General features: G+C 38.3%; 1 protein-coding gene across 1 annotated transcript in view; it reads left to right on the top strand.

Annotated features, from left to right (window-relative positions):
- Positions 1–19,911, top strand: part of VPS4B (vacuolar protein sorting 4 homolog B) — a 33,576-nt gene that overhangs the window by 10,780 nt on the left and 2,885 nt on the right. The window contains exons 2-10 of the mRNA XM_025365475.1: positions 263–374; positions 1,398–1,554; positions 4,332–4,399; positions 8,308–8,427; positions 11,767–11,923; positions 12,270–12,418; positions 13,138–13,219; positions 15,114–15,333; positions 19,116–19,256. Coding sequence (XP_025221260.1) covers positions 263–374; positions 1,398–1,554; positions 4,332–4,399; positions 8,308–8,427; positions 11,767–11,923; positions 12,270–12,418; positions 13,138–13,219; positions 15,114–15,333; positions 19,116–19,256 — 1,206 coding nt within the window. The remainder of the gene's footprint in view (positions 1–262; positions 375–1,397; positions 1,555–4,331; positions 4,400–8,307; positions 8,428–11,766; positions 11,924–12,269; positions 12,419–13,137; positions 13,220–15,113; positions 15,334–19,115; positions 19,257–19,911) is intronic.

The raw sequence follows: 19,911 nt of genomic DNA, 5'->3' as shown, positions 1-19,911 counted from the left end.
TCAGTAACATTTATTCATATAACAAATGTAATTTGCATTTTATCAACTTGTAATTTATAATAAAATACAGTTGTGGGTTAGAGAAAATGATTTTTTTAGTTGTTGTTTGTATTTTACTTATTTTTGTTTGTTTTCTTTAACAGCCCAGCAGGCTAAGAAGCTTTTAAAAAAAAAAAAAAAAAAAAACTTTCAATACGATTATTTACTTCAAATTTATGTTTAGGCTTTGATTTAAATGTTATTATTTGCCTCCCTCAAACAGAAAGCGATAGATCTGGCTAGCAAAGCATCGCAGGAAGACAAGGCTGGGAACTACGAAGAAGCCCTTCAGCTCTATCAGCATGCTGTGCAGTATTTTCTTCACGTCGTGAAATGTGAGGCCGTCGGTTATGTTTTATTTAAAAACACGAAAAGAAAAATTTATTCTATTTCATATCTGAAAAATTGAAATATAATGCCAGCAAATTCTAAACTATCCATTTGTTAAAAAAAAATTAAAAAAAAAAAGTCCACTTTCTTTCTAGTGATTTTTAAGCAATGAGACTTAGCTAGCAAACGTGACAGCCATCATAGTTATTACTTTGTATACCTAAACATCTTAAAATGTAGTATGGTCAGAGGAAAATAGATTGGGAGACATTTTATTTGTGTCTTTACAGATATGTATTGCATGTTTACCATGTGGCAGGCACTGGGGATACAACAGAAAACAATGGATAAAACCCCAGCCTTCATGGCTTTTAAATGGAATGTAGTTGGATAATTGAAGATGTTCTTTTGAACTTCTCTCATTTATTTTTGAGGTTTTATGTTAAAGTGAAACTAAGAATGAGTCATAACCTGTAAGCTATGTGGGGCTCATCCCATCTACTGCATGTGTTGCCAAAGTTCACACTGAAAACAGCTCTGACAGAGGCCTTCATGTAGTAAAATTATGACACTGGTATTACACAGAATGTGTGGGATTTCCATCACTTTACTCTTCTGAAATAAAGCTTTTGTAGACATTCATGGAAATGATTAATACTGCTTTCCTTCTCTTTGTCTTTCTTATAATTGGGTTTGTGGAAGACAAGCAACTTTGAACTATCTGCAAAAAATGTAAGGGAAGAGTGTGAAAGCTTCAGAATATTAAATAATTTCCTGTTAACATTAACTTAAAATACCCTGCTGTCTTGCTCAGATTGTTTCTGACTCAGACCCACTGTTGGTCTCCAACCCTGCTGGGGGAAGGGGTAGAAAAGAGGTAATAATCATTGACTACGAAGAGTTAGAGATGCTCTTCTCTCCTTCTCCCAACATAGAATTTCCTTGTCTAAAAAATACATATTTAAGAGTTCAAACCTTTCTACACAGAATACTAATGGAAAAAAATCTCTCTCATTTCCCTTTAATAGATGAAGCACAGGGTGATAAAGCCAAGCAAAGTATCAGGGCAAAGTGTACAGAATATCTTGATAGAGCAGAAAAACTAAAGGAGTACCTGAAAAATAAAGAGAAAAAAGCACAGAAGCCAGTGAAAGAAGGACAGCCGAGTCCAGCAGATGAGAAGGGGTATGTGTTTAAAATTGTTCAATTTTATTGTGGCTTTTAGCTTTTGATTTGTGAAATAAATTTCTTTTGATTAAAACAGGTGTCAGCAAACTGTGGCTCATGGGCCAAAGCTGCCCAGCTGCCTGTTTTTGTAATAAGTTTTATCAGAACACAGTCTTGCCCATTCTTTTACATATTGTTGTCTAGGGCTGCTTTCATGCCATGACAACAAAGTTGTGTGGTTGTATGGAGACTATATGGCCCACGAAACCTAAAATATTTACTTGTTTGGTCCTTTACAAAAAAAGTCTGCTGACCCCTAGTTTGCCAAGCTTAATGGATGATATTCCTCAAACATCGCTTCCTGACTGCCTGCCAGTAGTAGGGGAGAATGCTTGTAGGAACAGCACTCAGGTACCCTGTGGTCTTTAGCTAATATCGAAGCTTAAGATTATAGGAGTGACCTGAAAATTAAACCTTTGACCATATGGAAAAAATGAAAAGTAACTCCAACAGTGTAAACTTTTTTCAGATGTCTTACGCAAAATTTTTTGATGTGAATTTGTGTTAGACTTGCTTTATGTTGTCATTGTAAAGAAAACAACACAGCACAGCATAACTTATAAACATTGAAACCGATTTTTGGCATGTCTTCTAGATGGGGGATGTATCACTTCTAGATGCAGAATTTGTTTATTCAGTACATGACATATGCATGCCAAGTTTGTGCTGAGCACTGGGAACATATTCTAACCACATCCTCTCTGGCTCTCCTATTAATTGATGCCAATAGTTCCAGGTAACACACCCTTAAGAAAATGAGACTCTGGGATGGAGTTATCTGGCCTGGTTGGGTTTGAAAGCAGGGAGGTTCTGCTCAGCTTTAGAGGATGCAGTTCTCATTGTTCATGGTATGCAGTGGCGCAAGTTACTGAAACGATGCCCTGTGGTCACAAGGAATGAAGTGCCTTTTAGGCAATGCTTTGGGGCTTTGACCGTTTAGAGGGACATGAGGAATATAAGAACCAGTGTTGACTTGGCTGCTTCAAACTAAGTGGCAGAGTTTGAAGGAAATGATAAACTCAAGCTCAAGGTTTCATATTCTGTGTTCAAGATGTGATCGGGAAACTAGGGAGTTTCTGTGAGACCCTAACAACATTTTATCTTCTTCATCGATAACATTGACATAACAAAAATCAGATGATAGTCCGATGTGATGAATATTGAATTTCAACTTAGGGTTTCTTACATGAAATTGAGGACATTTAGTATGAAACAGGGACTCCAAACATGAAGTGAAAATATTGGGAAGAATTTAGTTGACCGTGACTGCCTGGGACCTCCAGCTCTCACTGAAACTCCCTTGACCGCAGAAGCTTCTCTTCCCTTGTCCATAGAAGCTCTTCTGGTCATGCTTGAAAATCCTGTAAGGATCTCTCCTGAGATAATTACCTGACAAGGTGATGCCAGTTTTTCTCTTGTACTGAACAGCAGTCTTCGTTTACAGTAGGACTCACTTTGGCTAATTTAAGCAAAAAGAAATGTATTATAGGTATTACCTTACAGAATAGTGGGGCCAGGGAATCAGACTTGGATCACAAGGAGAAATGGCCAACAGTACCAAGGTTGTTCAAGTAGGGATCCCGCCGTTGCCAACAACTCTGCTAAGCACTGATGGTGCTTGGGAGCAGGCAGTAAAAGCTCTGCGCAGCTCCCTCAGCAAAACCAGTGCCTTCACCTGAAGATTCTGTCTCCTTTTGAGCAGCCCCCACCTTCTTGGAAGAATTTAGGTCTCATGTGGAACCCTAGCTGCAAGGGAGATGAGAAACGGCAGTTTGTTTTTAATAAGGACAGCCTTTATAGTACTGGACAGCATGGTAGTAGGAGGTTAAAGTGAGTGTCAAGTGAATCTGTTTTGCAGTGTCTGCCTCACCCACAGCCCCACCATCCTATGATAACCAAGGCAATTCCATTTTGGCATAAAATATGTCATGCTTTTATCCCCCTTTATATATTATTGTTTTTAAAATGATATAATGCCTTATTTTTGGCTTTGTCACTTTTATACTTAACATTGTATCAGGAACATCTTTCCAATAAACTATTTCTACATCACTTTTAAATGTTGCAATGTATCCTGTCATATGCTAGTCCCTATAATATGTTACTTTTTCCCTTTTTGCAAACGGGGTGTGTGTGTGATTATCCTTATGGTCAAATCCTTGAACTTTTCTAAAATTATTTCCTCAAGATAAATTCCTAGATATGAAATGCCTTGATCGACCTACTTGTTCTTTTGAGTGTAGTTCATTGTCCTCAAGAAGCTTCCTCTATCCTTTGGAACCCCCAGACTAAGGGTTGTGCCTTAGATAATTAGTGTTCCAGATTTTTTTCCTCCTAATATGACCTCTTGTTCTAATTTATATCTTGCCCAGTCCTGATGTTTTCACTGTTGTTGTTTGCAACTCTTCTGTAATTCATCTTGAATCCTTCATGGAGTGATGTGTGGGGCATGCATTTATGAATTAATACATACCTAAATATGTCATGGGAATTTGGAGCTAGTTCCTGACTTCATTCTGGTCTTTTTGTCCCTTTCCTTTACATGATTCTCTATTGATGATAACGTGCCTGCTTCCTATTTTATTTACTACGTTCTTTAAGTAAGCATAGCTTTTAATGTAAATGTCTGATTTTGCCACTTAAATTACAAGTATTTCAGGTTATTTTTTCCTTCATTTTTGCCTTATTTGATAGCAATGAGTGACCATTTGAATATATTAAATTCTTTTTATTAGGAATGACAGTGATGGGGAAGGAGAATCTGATGATCCTGAAAAAAAGAAACTACAGAATCAACTTCAAGGTTGCTTTAGATTTCGTTTTTAAATTTACTATCCTATTAAAAAGACTCAAAGTGAATTGTCTATTTGAATTGTTTTTGTTCTCCCTCTGTATTTAAATGAAGTTTAAGAGCTGGGCTTTGGTTCCCAGTAGTCATGTGCTGGCTTTGTTTAGAGTGTGTTTTAGGGTTTGCCCTCTAGGATCCTGGTTTGGCCTTTTTTATATAGTAAAAGTTTTGTTGGCTTCATATCTGCTTTTAAAAGGCTCTCAGTCAACTTGCTCTTTGATTTTGTTTATTTGCCCCCTTTTAGGGAAGGTAACATTTATACTCTTAGCACACTGCAAAATGTGATGGTGTTAAAATTTACTACTGTGAGGGGCGCAGAAGTTAGGACTTACACATGGCTTTTATTGCCGTTGCTGTAGCTCACTTATTGATAGTTTATTTTGTTTCTTAACTGCTCTTCATCTGCTTTTCAGTGTTCCTATTTACATTTAAGTGTTTAAGCTTTCTGTGTTTACCTTCCACACCTGTGAAGCCCTTTCATTCTGTTCTTCTATAGCGTAGTGGCATAACCAAGGGGACATAGATTCTTGGCTCCATTCAGTTCTTCATTCTGTTCAAGGGTCTGCCACTTAGAAACTTTATAATTGTGAGTGAGTGACTGAGCCTCTCAGAGTCAGAGTCCCTCATCTCTAAAATGGAAATAAGCAATAACTTCCTTTCAGGGCTTTTAAGATTAATGACAGTATAAAAACTACCTAATATATCTGACGAAGTCTAGGGACTCAATAAATGCTAGCTCTAGCTGCCTAGTTTATCTAAAAAGGCATCTATTTGTTGGCTGGCTTTGTTCATTGCTGAGATTTGATTATTCTTTGAAATAAATTATCTAACAATTTTTCAGATTGAATTTTTTGCTCACCCAATGGTAGTATGTATTTTGTTCATTTAAATCTTACCAAATAGAATGCATAACTGGGAAGGATTTCCATTTTATAGGTTCAGACTTGGTTACAGAATAGTGAAAATACCTACCTTAACCAGACTTTTAGCCTTGCTATACTAGTGTCTTCGTTTTGGTAATATTTTTGTCTTGCCTACCCTACTGGGATGTCTAGGAAAACACTGTAGGATAATATGTTGACAACAGACCACGTAATGAGGATAGAAAACATCTTTAGGTGCCAACAACCTCAGTGGTAGGTGTAGTCCAGGAGCGAAAACTTGAGTTTACACTGCCATGTCCCCACCACCTGAAACTGCTGGCATGCACTGCCCACTCAGTTGGCATTTATTGGGTAACCCTGTGGTCTGTGCCAAGTGGCCTTATTCCAGTTGTAAAGCAAGATACTTTTTCTATCTGCTCTTTTGGTTTTGGTTTTGTTTCCCTGCCCCAGGTAAAAATCAGTTGTATATCTTTAATTTTGAAAAAGATACATTTTTTTTCTTTTTTGTTTTTCTGAGACCGGCTCTCACTGTGTCGCCCAGGCTGGAGTGCAGTGGCGCGATCATGGCTCACTGCAGCCTCAAACTCCTGGGTTCCAGGGATTCTCCTACCTCAGCCTCATAAGTAGCTGGGAACACAGGCACACACAACCATGCCCAGCTAAGTTGAGTTTTTTTTGGTTTTTTAAGCGATGGGGTTTGGCCATGTTGCCCAGGCTGCTCTCAAACTCCCGAGCTCAACTGATTCGCCCACTTCAGCCTCCCAGAGTGCTGGGATTACAGTTGTGAGCCACCGCTCTTGGCTGATACAACCAGTTTTTAATAGGGATTTCTCTAAATTCGATATCACTTATGATAAGGGCCAGAAATGTAAAACAAACAAACAAAAACCAAATACTTAAAACATTTAAATGAGGAAATGTATTTGAAATTTTGGGATGAAATAGAATATGAAAGGAGTCCTAGCCTTTTATGTTTGAATATCCTTTTTTTTTTTCTACTTTTTAATGGTTTGCTGCTGGATTTCATACTATTACATACTTTTTGAATTTTTCCTTGTTTTTTGAACAGTATTTTAAATCTTTTACCTCTGTTTTAGATTATGATATTAAGGGTATATTTGTTAAAATTAAGAATTGGTTTGTGATTTGAGTTTTCTGTTAGCTAATTTTATTCAGTGAATTTTTGTGATTAAATAATATACTAGGCCGGGCGCGGTGGCTCACGCCTGTAATCCCAGCACTTTGGGAGGCCGAGGCGGGCGGATCCCGAGGTCAGGAGATCGAGACCATCCTGGCTAACACGGTGAAACTCCGTCTCTACTAAAAATGCAAAAAATTAGCCGGGCGAGGCGGCGGGCGCCTGTAGTCCCAGCTACTCGGGAGGCTGAGGCAGGAGAATGGCGTGAACCCGGGAGGCGGAGCTTGCAGTGAGCCGAGATCGCGCCACTGCACTCCAGCCTGGGCGACTCAGCGAGACTCTGTCTCAAAAAAAAAAAAAAAATAATAATAATAATAATAATAATATACTAGTGTAATAAATAGTATAGTCAAAGACTGGATAAATTTATATCACTGAAGTACATTCCATTTGTTAGCATTTTTCAGTAGTCCTATCCCCCCATTTTTAGTTTTGCAAACCATGTCTAGTATGAGATTGTTGATCAGTAAACATTCCAAAGTCACTTTTTAACTTAAAAGTATTAGTTATATATGAAAACAAATCATGACATATTTTTAAAATTTATAGCAGAAAATCTTGAGTTAGTCGGATGGTGTACATATATAAAATAAGTTTACTTTTGTTTAACTGACATGAAATCCTAGGATTACTAATCTTAATGAAACATAAAAAAGACGAAGTGAATTTACTTTTTTCTTTATAGTAGTCTGAACTTTTGTAATACAAAATGCTTATGATTTCATTTAATTTTAATCTAGTAGCTGAAGATTTTCGTAATTTAGGGAAGTTGCTGAGTAACTAGTCTTAGAGTAACAGATTATCTTTCCTAACAAGGAGAAACAATCAGTAGAACTGATTTCATAAAGTAATAGATTGTGTAAGTGGTGGTGTTCTGTTACACTTAAGACAACTAAGTACATGCCATCTCAGAACAGGCTGCTTCATCTTTTATAGTGGAACAGTTTCCATATTCTAGAAAATTAGAAAAGCTTTCGATAAAAGAGAACTAGAAAATTTGTCAGTAGGCTATATTAAAAGACATCCTTCTTGGACTCTTACTGCAGTAATTGCTTTGGCTTTTAAATATACTGCATTCAGAAGCTAAATCTTCCATGTAAGTTAACTTTGTTAATTAACAAAAGTTGTAAATAGATCTGTTTAGCAGCCAAATAGAAACTTCAGCAAATCTTAGGAAAATACTGCAAATCTGCAGGGGTATATTTTCTCTCTTTCCCATCATCTGCTTCCATTCCTTCCTTTCCTCTCCCCTTTTCCTTCTCCCTTCTGTCTATCTGCCTATCTTGAGTTAAATTTGTTAAGCATATTTTTTTTTCAGTGGTTGAGGAGAGGATTAGATCCCCTTTTCTTTTGGTTAACAGGAGAAATGGTAGAACAAGTACTTTTGATACCCCAAAATCGATGTATTCAAATATAACCAACTTACGGAACGTTTGGTGCTTTTCCAAACACTCTAATACTCATTATGTCATTTGATTTTTGCACCAACCTATCTAAGTAGTTTGGGCAGATGATATTATTTTCATTTCACAAATGAGGAAGCTGAAACAGAAGGGTAAAGAAACATGCCCCAGGTGATCTAGTCATCCACCTGGTTCCTAGTCCTATTGACTTCTCCCTAACACCTGCTTCCTCCTCACACTATTTCAAAAAGGTTGTTAGTACATAAAACTTTCCCAGACAATTTTATAATGCATTTCCTTAACATCATTATTTCATGTTTTTTTCTAACTTTGGTGAAATAGTCTTTCTTAATTTAAAGATAACATAATTTTTTCTAGGTGCCATTGTTATAGAACGACCAAATGTGAAATGGAGTGACGTTGCTGGACTTGAAGGAGCCAAAGAAGCACTGAAAGAGGCTGTGATACTGCCTATTAAATTTCCTCATCTTTTTACAGGTGACATAACTTTTAAATAATTTTATTTCATGAGTTTGTAAAAGTTCATTGATGACTGAGGCGAAGCATTGTCATTCTTGTCACTAATGAATTATCTTAAATAAATTGTGACTCTTAAAAGGTGGTGATTTATCTTTATACAAGATGTTTTATTTCTTATACATATCCATATTTGCTGTATATATATTGAAAAACAACCTAAATGTCAACCAGTAGGGTAATTCACCAACATGCAATAGAATACTATGCCCTCAGTAAAACAGAGTGTACATCTACATTAATAAATTGTAATCTGCATTGTATTTTATTGAAGAATGTCCACATCTATTACAAAGATCAAAAAGCAGTTATAAACTGAATAGTATGATTCCATGTTTGTTAAATGTGTATGCTGAGAAGTAAGTATAATTGGATTGACATAGAAATATTAATGTATGCCTAGGAGATAAGATTATAGGAGATTTTTACTTTTGACTCTCATCTGAATTTTTGCAGTGGTTATATATTATTTTTTTTGTTTTTTTGAGACAAAGTCTTGCTCTGTCACCCAGGCTGGAGTGCAGTGGTGCGATATCCGCTCACTGCAAGCTCTGCCTCCTGGGTTCACGCCATTCTCCTGCCTCAGCCTCCCGAGTAGCTGGGACTACAGGCGCGCGCCACCACGCCCAGCTCAATTTTTTGTATTCTTCAGTAGAGACGGGTTTCACCGTGTTAGCCAGGATGGTCTCGATCTCCTGACCTCGTGTTCCTCTTGCCTCGGCCTCCGAAAGTGCTGGGATTACAGGCGTGAGCCACCGCGCCTGGCCGGTTATGTATTAATTTTTAGAGTATTTCCATTTCTTAAAATGAGAGGTAAGAATCACTTAACAGCTTCAGAGGAAGTGCATATCCTCTAGTAGCAAAACAACATTTCATTATCACTGTGAAGAGAATATTGCTGACCTACCATCTGGGGAAACTTACAGGTTCTAGTTCCAGCAGTAAGTGATATGTCTGTGCTAAACCATTCCTTTATATTATCCTTCTTGTGACTGATAGTCTGTGTCTGTAATATGGCCACACCCACAATCTGACGGTCAGACAGAGGTTTTCCTTTTATAAACATGTTGGTTTATGTCAACAGCAAATCTGTAATGTAGGCCTCAGACTGAGCAGTCCAGACAGTCATATCATATAGAGCAGTGATGAAGAGCAAAAAGCCAGTAGGTCACGCACTGTCCACCTAACTTCAAGGTGTAGTTTACAACCCAACTTCAGGAGTATGAAACTTACAGCATAAAAGTTGACATCGTAATCCTAGAAAAGCATAAAAATATGGTTGAACTCATTTTATGGTATATTACTTATACCAGTTTTTCTCAAACATAAGTCGTTTATGTATCATCTTCATGAATTTTTCCATGTATGTATACCATTACTTTTTCTTTGCTTATTTTTTTAGAACAGTATTTTTACTGGAGTATAGCATAAATATACAGAGACATACAGGAGCCCCTGGGTGTTGGGCTTCCTTAGTTATCACAAAGCAGGCATGCCAGTGTCATCAACCAGATCCAGAAATAACAGCATTGCCAGGGACCTGGCAGGAGCCTTCTGCCTCATTCCTCCCCAGAGGTCATCTCTCTCTCAACTTTTAACACCAGAGATTATTTTGCCTGTATTTGAACTTTAAATCATCTCACATATTTTCACTTAGTAACGTTATTGAAAAGACTTTGTGCCTATTATAAGTGAAAAAAGTGTTTTCCTAATACACGTTAAAAAATTAAAAAGTGTATACCACCTAAAAGTATTTCATGTTATACCAGTGGTATATGTACCATACTTAGACACTGATTTGTAAATGTAGACATTTGAAATAAGAAAATGAAATTCAAGTAATAGTTGCTTTCATAACAGTTAAGTGAAATAGTATTACTCATCTGCGTATCATCCTTTTGCAGATACTGTGTATACAGCCATAGTTTGCACCTAGCAGTTTTTTGTTTGTTTGTTTTTTTCTTTTCTTGAGACAGAGTTTCACTCTTGTTGCCCAGGCTGGAATGTAATGGCGAGGTCTTGGCTCACTGCAACCTCCACTTCCCGAGTTCAAACAATTGTCCTGCCTCAGCCTCCCTGGTATTTGGGATTACAGGCATCTGCCACCACACACAGCTAATTTTTGTATTTTTACTAGAGTCGGAGTTTCACCATGTTGGCCACGCTTGTCCCGAGCTCCTGACCTCAGGTGATCCGCCCGTCTCGGCCTCTCAAAGTGCTGGGATTACATACGTGAGCCACTGTGCCCAGCCATAGTTTTTTAAATGTATGTTTGATAATTTACTGCAAGCTGTAACCCAGCCTGTTTTATTTTAGGCAGAATTATAATTGCTCATTAGCAAAATAGAGGCACAAAGAGTTGATGTATTCACTGGTTATATTTTGGCAAAACTAGGATTTAAGGTAGTATCACCTTTTTGTTACCCAACCATGGAAGTCTGCTACCTAGATGGGCGCGGTGGCTCACGCTTGTAATTCCAGCATTTTGGGAGGCTGAAGTAGGCGGATCACCTGAGGTCAGGAGTTCAAGACTGATCAACATGGTGAAACCCCATCTCTACTAAAATACAAAAACTAGCCAAGCATAGTGGAGGACGCCTGTAATTTCAGCTACTTGGGAGGCTGAGGCAGGAGAATCACTTGAAACCAGGAGGCAGAGGTTGCAGTGAGCCGAGATAGCACCATTGCACTCCACCCTGGGCAACAAGAGTGAGACTCCATCTCAAAAAAAATAAAAGGAAGTCTGCTACCTATAACACTAACCTGTGCTTTCCTGTGGAATCAAGAATTCAGCAGAAACTCATAAGTCATCCAAACTTTGTTAGGTTCACTTTTCTAAAGAGCATAAATATTGAAAGAAAATCTCTTCCAGCTGCCCATTTTTTACGGGTGTAGTTTTTGTACAATATTCTGGTATCAAGCTGTGCACACAGTGGATGATCAGAAAGTACCTTTTCACTGAACTCTTTTCCCCTATTAGACTCCATGCAGGGCAGCAATCCTTTTGCCTGTGCACATGTTATGGTTTTGATACATACTGGTTGAATGAATGAGCAAACAAATGTACTTCCTGTTAGAAGGCTTATGTTATGTAAGTGTATTTTTGATAAAGTAGTCTCTAGAAGAAACAAAATACATTTAAGACATACCTTAGATTGATTTATTTTTAAAATACTGTTTTAATCCTTACAGGTTTAGAGTGAAAATCTTTTCAGAGTATTCCTCCGTATAGATGATGTCAGTGGTAACTGCAATTAAGTGTTAAAATTCTTGTGACATTTTTCTAAATGTAAATTTTAGGCAAGAGAACACCTTGGAGGGGAATCCTATTATTTGGGCCGCCTGGAACAGGAAAGTCCTACTTAGCCAAAGCTGTAGCAACAGAAGCCAACAACTCAACATTTTTTTCAATATCTTCCTCTGATCTTGTTTCTAAGTGGCTAGGTGAAAGTGAAAAGTAAGTAGTAAATCAATTTTTAAAGTTTTTTCTTTGCCTGTAATTACTGTATCAGTCCTTAATAGATTTCTTACATCATTCATAGATATTCAGAGAAGTGATGTAATGTAAGTACTCAGTTCTCTGTCAAATCAGTCTCTAATCTAGAATTTATTTTGTGGGAAAAGATAGCATATATGTACAACCTAGTAAATCAAAGTGAGTTATCCAGTTGTAGCATTCTTATTTTCTGTACCTGAAACATGATTAGGCTTTTTAATCTACACAGTTCTTGTAATATTGATACATTGCTTTGTTTTACTCTTTTACTATTTTTTAGACACTTACAGTTTTCATTTATTTTTAGACTGGTTAAGAATTTATTCCAACTTGCCAGAGAGAACAAGCCCTCCATTATCTTCATTGATGAAATTGACTCTCTATGTGGTTCAAGAAGTGAAAACGAAAGTGAAGCCGCACGTAGAATTAAGACGGAGTTCCTAGTGCAAATGCAAGGTAGTGTTACTAATTTTTTGTTTTTTTTTGAGACAGAGTCTCACTCTGTCGCCAGGCTGGAGTGCAGTGGCGCAATCTCGGCTCACTGCAACCTCCACCTCCCGGGTTCAAGCGATTCTCCTGCCTCAGCCTCCTGAGTAGCTGGGATTACAGGCACGCATCACCATGCCTGGCTAATTTAATGTTACTAATTTTTAAAGTCGTCTTTGTTTATTTTATAACAGTTTTTATAACAGTAATAAAAAATTCAAGCAGAATTTCTCCATTCTAACAAACTGTTTCATTTTGCCATGTTTCATTCCATTGTCTTCCATATGCATACATGATTTTTACTCAGTTGTAATTATCTTGTAGGACTCACTGACATAAATAGAAAAGAGTTTTAATATATTCATTTATAGTGTACCAGCAGCAACTTCAGTAAAAGTAATATGTAGACTTCAAATGAAATCTTTCAAGAAATATTTCGAAATGAATGTTAATAGTATTTGTCCACAGTCTGGGAGATTTGATGCTTACATTTGCATCATCCTGCATCATAGTGAATTTGGATCATATTGCTGTAAGGTGATATTTGATTAAATACAGTTTTTTTTCAAAGACCCTCAAGATGAGGCACTTTAATGCTAAAGCACCACATTTCTTAACAGAATATATGGAAGAGGTTTAAAGAACAGCAAAATGACAAATTAATTAAAGCATTACCTATTTTAATGCAGGGGTTGGTGTAGACAATGATGGAATTTTGGTTCTGGGAGCTACAAATATACCCTGGGTTCTGGATTCTGCCATTAGGCGAAGGTAGGATAATACAGTAAATGTCTTATTTCTCACCACAGATGTAACAAGTAGATGATAATTCCCTTTTTGTCATGTGAGGAGGCATTCTAACAACTTTTCAAAAGATTTGTAGTGTACTCTAACCCTGTCGCTCCCCTGCCTTGAGGGGGAGAAGGGTGCTTATTTGCTTGTTTGTTTCCCTATTTTATCAAATATACAAGATTTCCACATACTTGAGTCTTTCATATTAGAAAATATTTTACATAATGTTTACCTTTCATTCTGATTAAGCTTGGTGGGCACTGATGCTTCAAAAATTTACAAACATAGTTTGACAATTCAGTAAAAACCATTCATATAAAATTTTAGCACAATGGCAATTCTATAAGTCAGAGTAAGATAACCAGGTAAGAGTCGGAGTCTCGCTCTGTTGCCAGGCTGAAGTGCAGTGGCGCAATCTCTGCTCACTGCAACCTCCACCTCCCAGGTTCAAGCGATTCTCCTGCCTCAGCCTCCCGAGTAGCTGGGACTACAGGCACGCACCACCACGCCCAGCTAATTTTTCTATTTTTAGTAGAGACGGGGTTTCCCCATGTTGGCCAGGATGGTCTCGATCTCTTGACCTCGTGATCCACCCACCACGGGCTCCCAGAGTGCTAGGATTACGGATGTGAACCACCACACCCAGCCAAGATTTTTTTTTTTTTTTAAAGTAAAAAATGTATGTCAGGCCAGGTGCGGTGGCTCGTGCCTGTAATCCCAGCACTTTGGGAGGCCGAGGTAGGCAGATTGCCTGAGCTCAGGAGTTCAAAACCACCCTGGGCAACATGGTGAAACTCTGTCTCTACTAAAATCCAAAAAAATTACCTGGGCATGGTGGCGCACACCTGTCTGTAGAATCGCTTGAGCCCAGGAGGCGGAGGTTGCAGTGAGCCAAGATTGTGCCACTGCACTACCAGCTTGGGCAACAGAGTGAGACTCCATCTCAAAAATAAAATGTGTGTGTGTGTGTATATATCTGTCTAATTTTTAAGTTGAAAATAAAACTTCAGCTCTAGGAAAGGTATATGGACTCTTCACTTTTCACTCTTCACAGTTCCCTAGTACATTCATTTATTTTGTATGGTAAAAATTAGCACTTAAGTTTTTGCCACTTTTATCCCATTCACTTGATGATTTGCCAGCATGCTAGCTTACCATCCAGTACCAAGAAAGGAAATGTGCAGGGTATTTTTGGAAAATTGCCTTATTCTGCACCCATCTCTAGAGGCAATGGAAACTTAAAATTCTTTTCATTGCCACAGAGAGTTACCTGGAGGAAAAACAGTCTGCTCAGACCACTTAAATTATCCCTCATCGCTGCTTCTCTATCTCCAAATACATTGCCTTCTTGCCTCCAAGAAGGCAAGCAAAATTATTGTTAATGAAACATAGTGTTTATTTTTTATAATATAGGATTGTTTGTTCTGGATGTATTCATTAAAGTGGACATTTTGTGTAATGTATATCCTATAAGATTGTGAGTTAATTCTATTTTGAATGTAGAGAATTACTGTGTCATCTCTACTCCTATTTTATATTGTTAATCATTAGTCCCTGGATCAAGAGTTCACAGTACAATTTTGTGGGAAACTGTAATCCTGTAGGACCTCTTTTTATTTCATGAATTCCAGACATATGAACACTATGGCCAAAATAACCCAAAAATCATGCACGAAATATTCAACCAAACTGGCTCCCAGGCTATTTTGATTTTATTTGTTTGTTTTTAATGTGTTCTGGATGTTCTCCCTTGAACCGAAATATATATGTTTAACCTTGGCACATACACGCCCACTTAACTTAGTATCTGTTTCTCCTTGCAAATATCCTAATTTTCAATTAAATATTTTCTTGATGTAATTTCTCTTTTAAGATTTGAGAAACGAATTTATATTCCTTTGCCGGAACCCCATGCCCGAGCAGCAATGTTTAAACTGCACCTGGGGACCACTCAGAACAGTCTCACGGAAGCAGACTTTCGGGAACTTGGGAAGAAAACAGATGGTTATTCAGGGGCAGATATAAGTATCATTGTACGTGATGCACTTATGCAGCCTGTTAGGAAAGTACAGTCAGCTACTCATTTTAAAAAGGTAAGTCATTTTTATCTATTCTTTCCTATCTTTTTTTTTTTTTTTTTTGAGACAGTCTCACTCTGTTGCCCAGGCTAGAGTGCAGTGGCCCTATCTTGGCTCTCTGCAACCTCCATCTCCCAGGTTCAAGTGATTCTCGTGCCTTAGCCTCCTGCGTAACTGGGATTACAGGCGTGTGCCACCATGTCTGGCTAATTTTTTGTATTTTTAGTTGAGACGGGGTTTCACCATGTTGACCAGGCTCGTCTCAAACTCCTGGCTCCAGATGATCCACCCACCTCAGCCTCCCAAAGGCGTGAGCCACTGCACCTGGCCCCTTTCCTATATTTTTAAAATCAAGTTTCAAGACCATCATTGGTTTGTCTTCAAAGAATTTGGGAGGGTTTCAGTGTTGTATAATAATACAATAAGTGGGTTTACATAATAGACATATTTCTATGTCACTGAAACAAGTGCTTCAATAAAGTTTATTAGCCATTATTGGCTGGGTGCAATGGCTCACACCTGTAATCCTAGCACTTTAGGAGGCCGGAGTGGGCAGATCTCTTGAGCTCAGGAGTTCGAGACCAGCCCCAGGCAACACGGCAAAACCCCATTTCTATAAAAAATAGAAAAATTACCTAGATGTGGTGGCGCACTCCGGTAGTCCCAGCTACTTGGGAGGCTGAAGTGGGAGAATCACTTGAGCCCAGGAGGTGGAGGTTGCAGTGAGCCGAGATTGCACCAGTGGACTCCAGCCTGGGTGACATAGTGAGAGCCTGTCTTAAAAAAAGAAAAGACCTTATTAATCATCCTAATGTGTTTTAAATTTTCCTGTGAAATGAGCTTTGAAGTATTTGTGTATTATTTTGATGTAAGTATAGAAACTTAAATGTATAGATGTCAGGCTGCTTCTGACACATCTGGAATATTTTTGAGCAGAATCTGGTGCATTTATACCTCATAAAGTAAAACTAATAATAGCTAATATCTTTTATATATTCACATGCCTGGCACTGTGTTCTATCTTTTATTATTTCATTTGGTCTTCACAAAACAACAAGAGGTACACGTAGCCAGCCACCTACTGGTGGTTAGTCCTAGACTTAGGTGCTAACACAGTAGCTAGAGTGGTTCACATGTGATTTGTCTGGAGGTGAGGTTTCCGAATCCAAAATCTCAACCATTCTGCTATCCTGCCCCTCCTGTGTTCTGTTTTGTCTGCAAGAACAAGTTAAGCATCTATGGCTGAGATAAAGTTTTATAAAAAGACTATGGTCTTGAGATACCCAGTTTGAGTAACAGTGTACTGGGTCATCTGGACCAACCCTTTTGCTGTGAACAGCAGTATCCAGTATTACTTATGAACATAGATGTGGAATACTATCGCAAACCTAATCTCATAATGTATGTCAAGACTAATATGACTAAGTCACATATGTATGTTTATCATATACCACAATAAGATTTTTTAGCTTAACAAGCTTGAATTAAAATCTGAATTTGAAACCTGGCACCATTTACTTGTTATACCTTTTTGAGCGAATTCTATTACTTCTTGAAGGCTCATTTTTATCATCTCTAAAATGGGGATGATCATGCTATTTTGAAGTCCTTTCTGATAATGAAGTGATATAATACTTACAAAACACCAGTCGTGATACTGCAGATGCCCAGTGAATATTACTCATCCACCCTTCTTCAGCCATTTCATTACCGAAATACTGTTAAGTTTATGCCACAGCCATTATGTTTTCTCTTAAATTCTCTTTGCCATTTAGAAACTATAAATGCATAGGAACTCAGTCCTTTCCTACTCAGAATTTATCACTCGATTCTGCATATTACTGCCTGAGTGAGCTCACATGACGCTGAAGCCAGGTCCTTGTTAGTGGGATGAAGATAACACAGCCAGATGAGGTTTACCTCTGCGACTGGGGATCACCAGCTGCAGCAGACCTCTCAGCGGCTCCATCCTTTACTTCTTTTAAAGCTGATTATTTCAATTAACAATAAGATTCCCTGTTTATTTTTTGCATTTACTAGTATTTTATTTCTAAAATACTAATCTGGGCCCAGCGGTACATCAGAAAGTAGAGCAGTCAAAAGAGACAAAAATCCCTGACCTCATGCAGCTAAAATATTAGTAAAGACAGACAATAAAATACACATAATAAGGTGAGAGCGTGTATTTCTTCACACCTACACCAATCCTGAGATAGTATTTAAAGTCGATCATTGTGAAACAGATGTGAAAGTGCCCCCAAGTTGGCTGGGCGTGGTGGCTCACGCCTGTAATCCCACCACTTTGGGAGGCTGAGGTGGGCGGATCACGAGGTCAGGGGTTTAAGACCAGCCTGGCCATCATGGTGAAACCCTGTCTCTACTAAAAATACAAAAATTATCTGGGCGTGGTGGCGGGTGCCTATAATCCCAGCTACTCAGGAGGCTGAGGCAGGAGAATTGCTTGAACCCTGGAGGCGGAGGTTGCAGTGAGCCAAGATTGCACCACTGCCCTCCAGCCTGGGCGACAGAGCGAGACTCTGTCAAAAAAAGAAAGTGCCCCCAAGTTGATGCAGACTATTGCCATCTAAATGTTTCCATGTGACTATGTCACAAAGATTCTTTTTCTGGATATTGTTAAAACTGAAGTTGTGGCCGGGCATAGTGGCTCACGCCTGTAATCCCAGCACTTTGGGAGGCTGAGGCAGGCAGATCATGAGGTCAGGAGATCAAGACCATCCTGGCTAATGTGGTGAAACCCCGTCTCTACTAAAAATACAAAAAAAAAATATTAGCCGGGTGTGGTGGCGGGCACCTGTAGTCCCAGCTACTCGGGAAGCTGAAGTAGGAGAATGGCGTGAACCCAGGAGGCGGAGCTTACAGTGAGCCGAGATCGCATCACTGCACTCCACGCTGGGCGACAGAGTGAGACTCTGTCTCAAAACAAAACAAAACAAAAAAAACTTAAGTTGTACATGATAAAATGGCATTGATACTGCATTTAGCATATAATTTTGCACTTAGATTTGAGAGCATTTTTGTTGAAAGATACAGATTCAGTAGTTTCATACTAAAGTTCCAAATATTACAGAAGTTTCTCAGCTATAGAGCAACTTCTGAGAATTTTTTAATGTATCTGTTTTGGTCTCTGAGATTACTACCACTTATTAAGCACTGGAGGGGTAAAAGAGAAAGCTTAGACACAGGTAACTATTTATTATTATTTTTTTTTAACTTCTATGTATGATCATATAAGTAATTTATTGTAGGAAATTTCAAAATACAGAAAAGCATCAAGAAAAAAAGTAAAAGCAGCTGGGCGCGGTGGCTCACTCCTGTAATCCCAGCACTTTGGGAGGCCGAGGTGGGCGGATCATGAGGTCAGGAGATTGAGACCATCGTGGCCAACATGGTGAAACCCTGTCTCTCCTAAAAGTAAAAAAAAAAATTAGCTGGGTGTGGTGGCGCGTGCCTGTAATCCCAGCTACTTGGGAAGCTGAGGCACAAGAATCACTTGAACCCGGGAGGCGGAGGTTACAGTGAGCCGACATCGCGCCACTTTACTCCAGCCTGCTGACAGAGCGAGACACCCTTTCAAAAAAAAAAAATTAAAAGCAACCAAAATCTATCCTATTATCCAGGGGATAACTACTTTTTGTTGTATATTCTTAATTTTTTTCCCCAAAAGTAAACATTAAAATATACAAAACTATTATACATTTTAACTTCCCTGATAATGGATTAAATCTTAATGTTCAATTTTGTTTCAAATAAATAATTCAGATTACTGTTTATTTCAGGTTCGCGGACCTTCCCGAGCTGATCCTAACCATCTTGTAGATGATCTGCTAACACCTTGCTCTCCAGGTGACCCTGGTGCCATTGAAATGACATGGATGGATGTCCCTGGAGATAAACTTTTGGAGCCAGTTGTTTCCATGGTTTGAAATTTTGTTTATTTTTAAGAAAAATTGTAAAACATTATAATTTTCAGTTACATAATATTTGCTGGAAAATCTTACTATTAAACAGGTGTATTTTAATACTGTTGACTCACATTAGAAATTATAAAGTTAATTGAACTTAAAATATAAAAAGTAATTATTTTTAAACTATTTTCTTGGGTTTTGAGGAAACTTTAAGTGAAGAAGCTATTTTTTAAAGCACAAGATTCTGACTTTACAGGTCTTACAGCTAGAATATCTCCAAAATGCTCATATATAGTATAATTATTGCCAAAACCTAACTAAAAAAATAGGATTGGTGAAATTTTTTTTTCCCTGCATCTCAGGTTTTTTTAAATAACCAGAAGTTGCCTGTAATCCCAACACTTTGGGAGGCCAAGGCGGGCAGACCACTTGAGGCCAGGAGTTTGAAACCAGCCTGGCCAACCTGGCGAAATGCTGTCTCTCCTAAAAATACAAAAATTAGCCGGGCAGTGTGGCACATACCTGTAATCCAGCTGCTCGGTTGAGGCAGGAGAATCACACGAACCAGAGAGGCAGAGGTTGCAGTGAGCTGAGATTGCGCGACTGCTCTCCAGCCTGGGTGACAGAGTGAGACTCTGTCTCAAAAAAAAAAAAAAAAAAAAAAAAA

The sequence above is a fragment of the Theropithecus gelada genome, chromosome 18 (assembly GCF_003255815.1).
Source record: "Theropithecus gelada isolate Dixy chromosome 18, Tgel_1.0, whole genome shotgun sequence".
NCBI lineage: Eukaryota > Metazoa > Chordata > Mammalia > Primates > Cercopithecidae > Theropithecus > Theropithecus gelada.
Note: the sequence above shows the minus strand (reverse complement) of the source record. Positions and strands in the feature narration are given on the sequence as shown.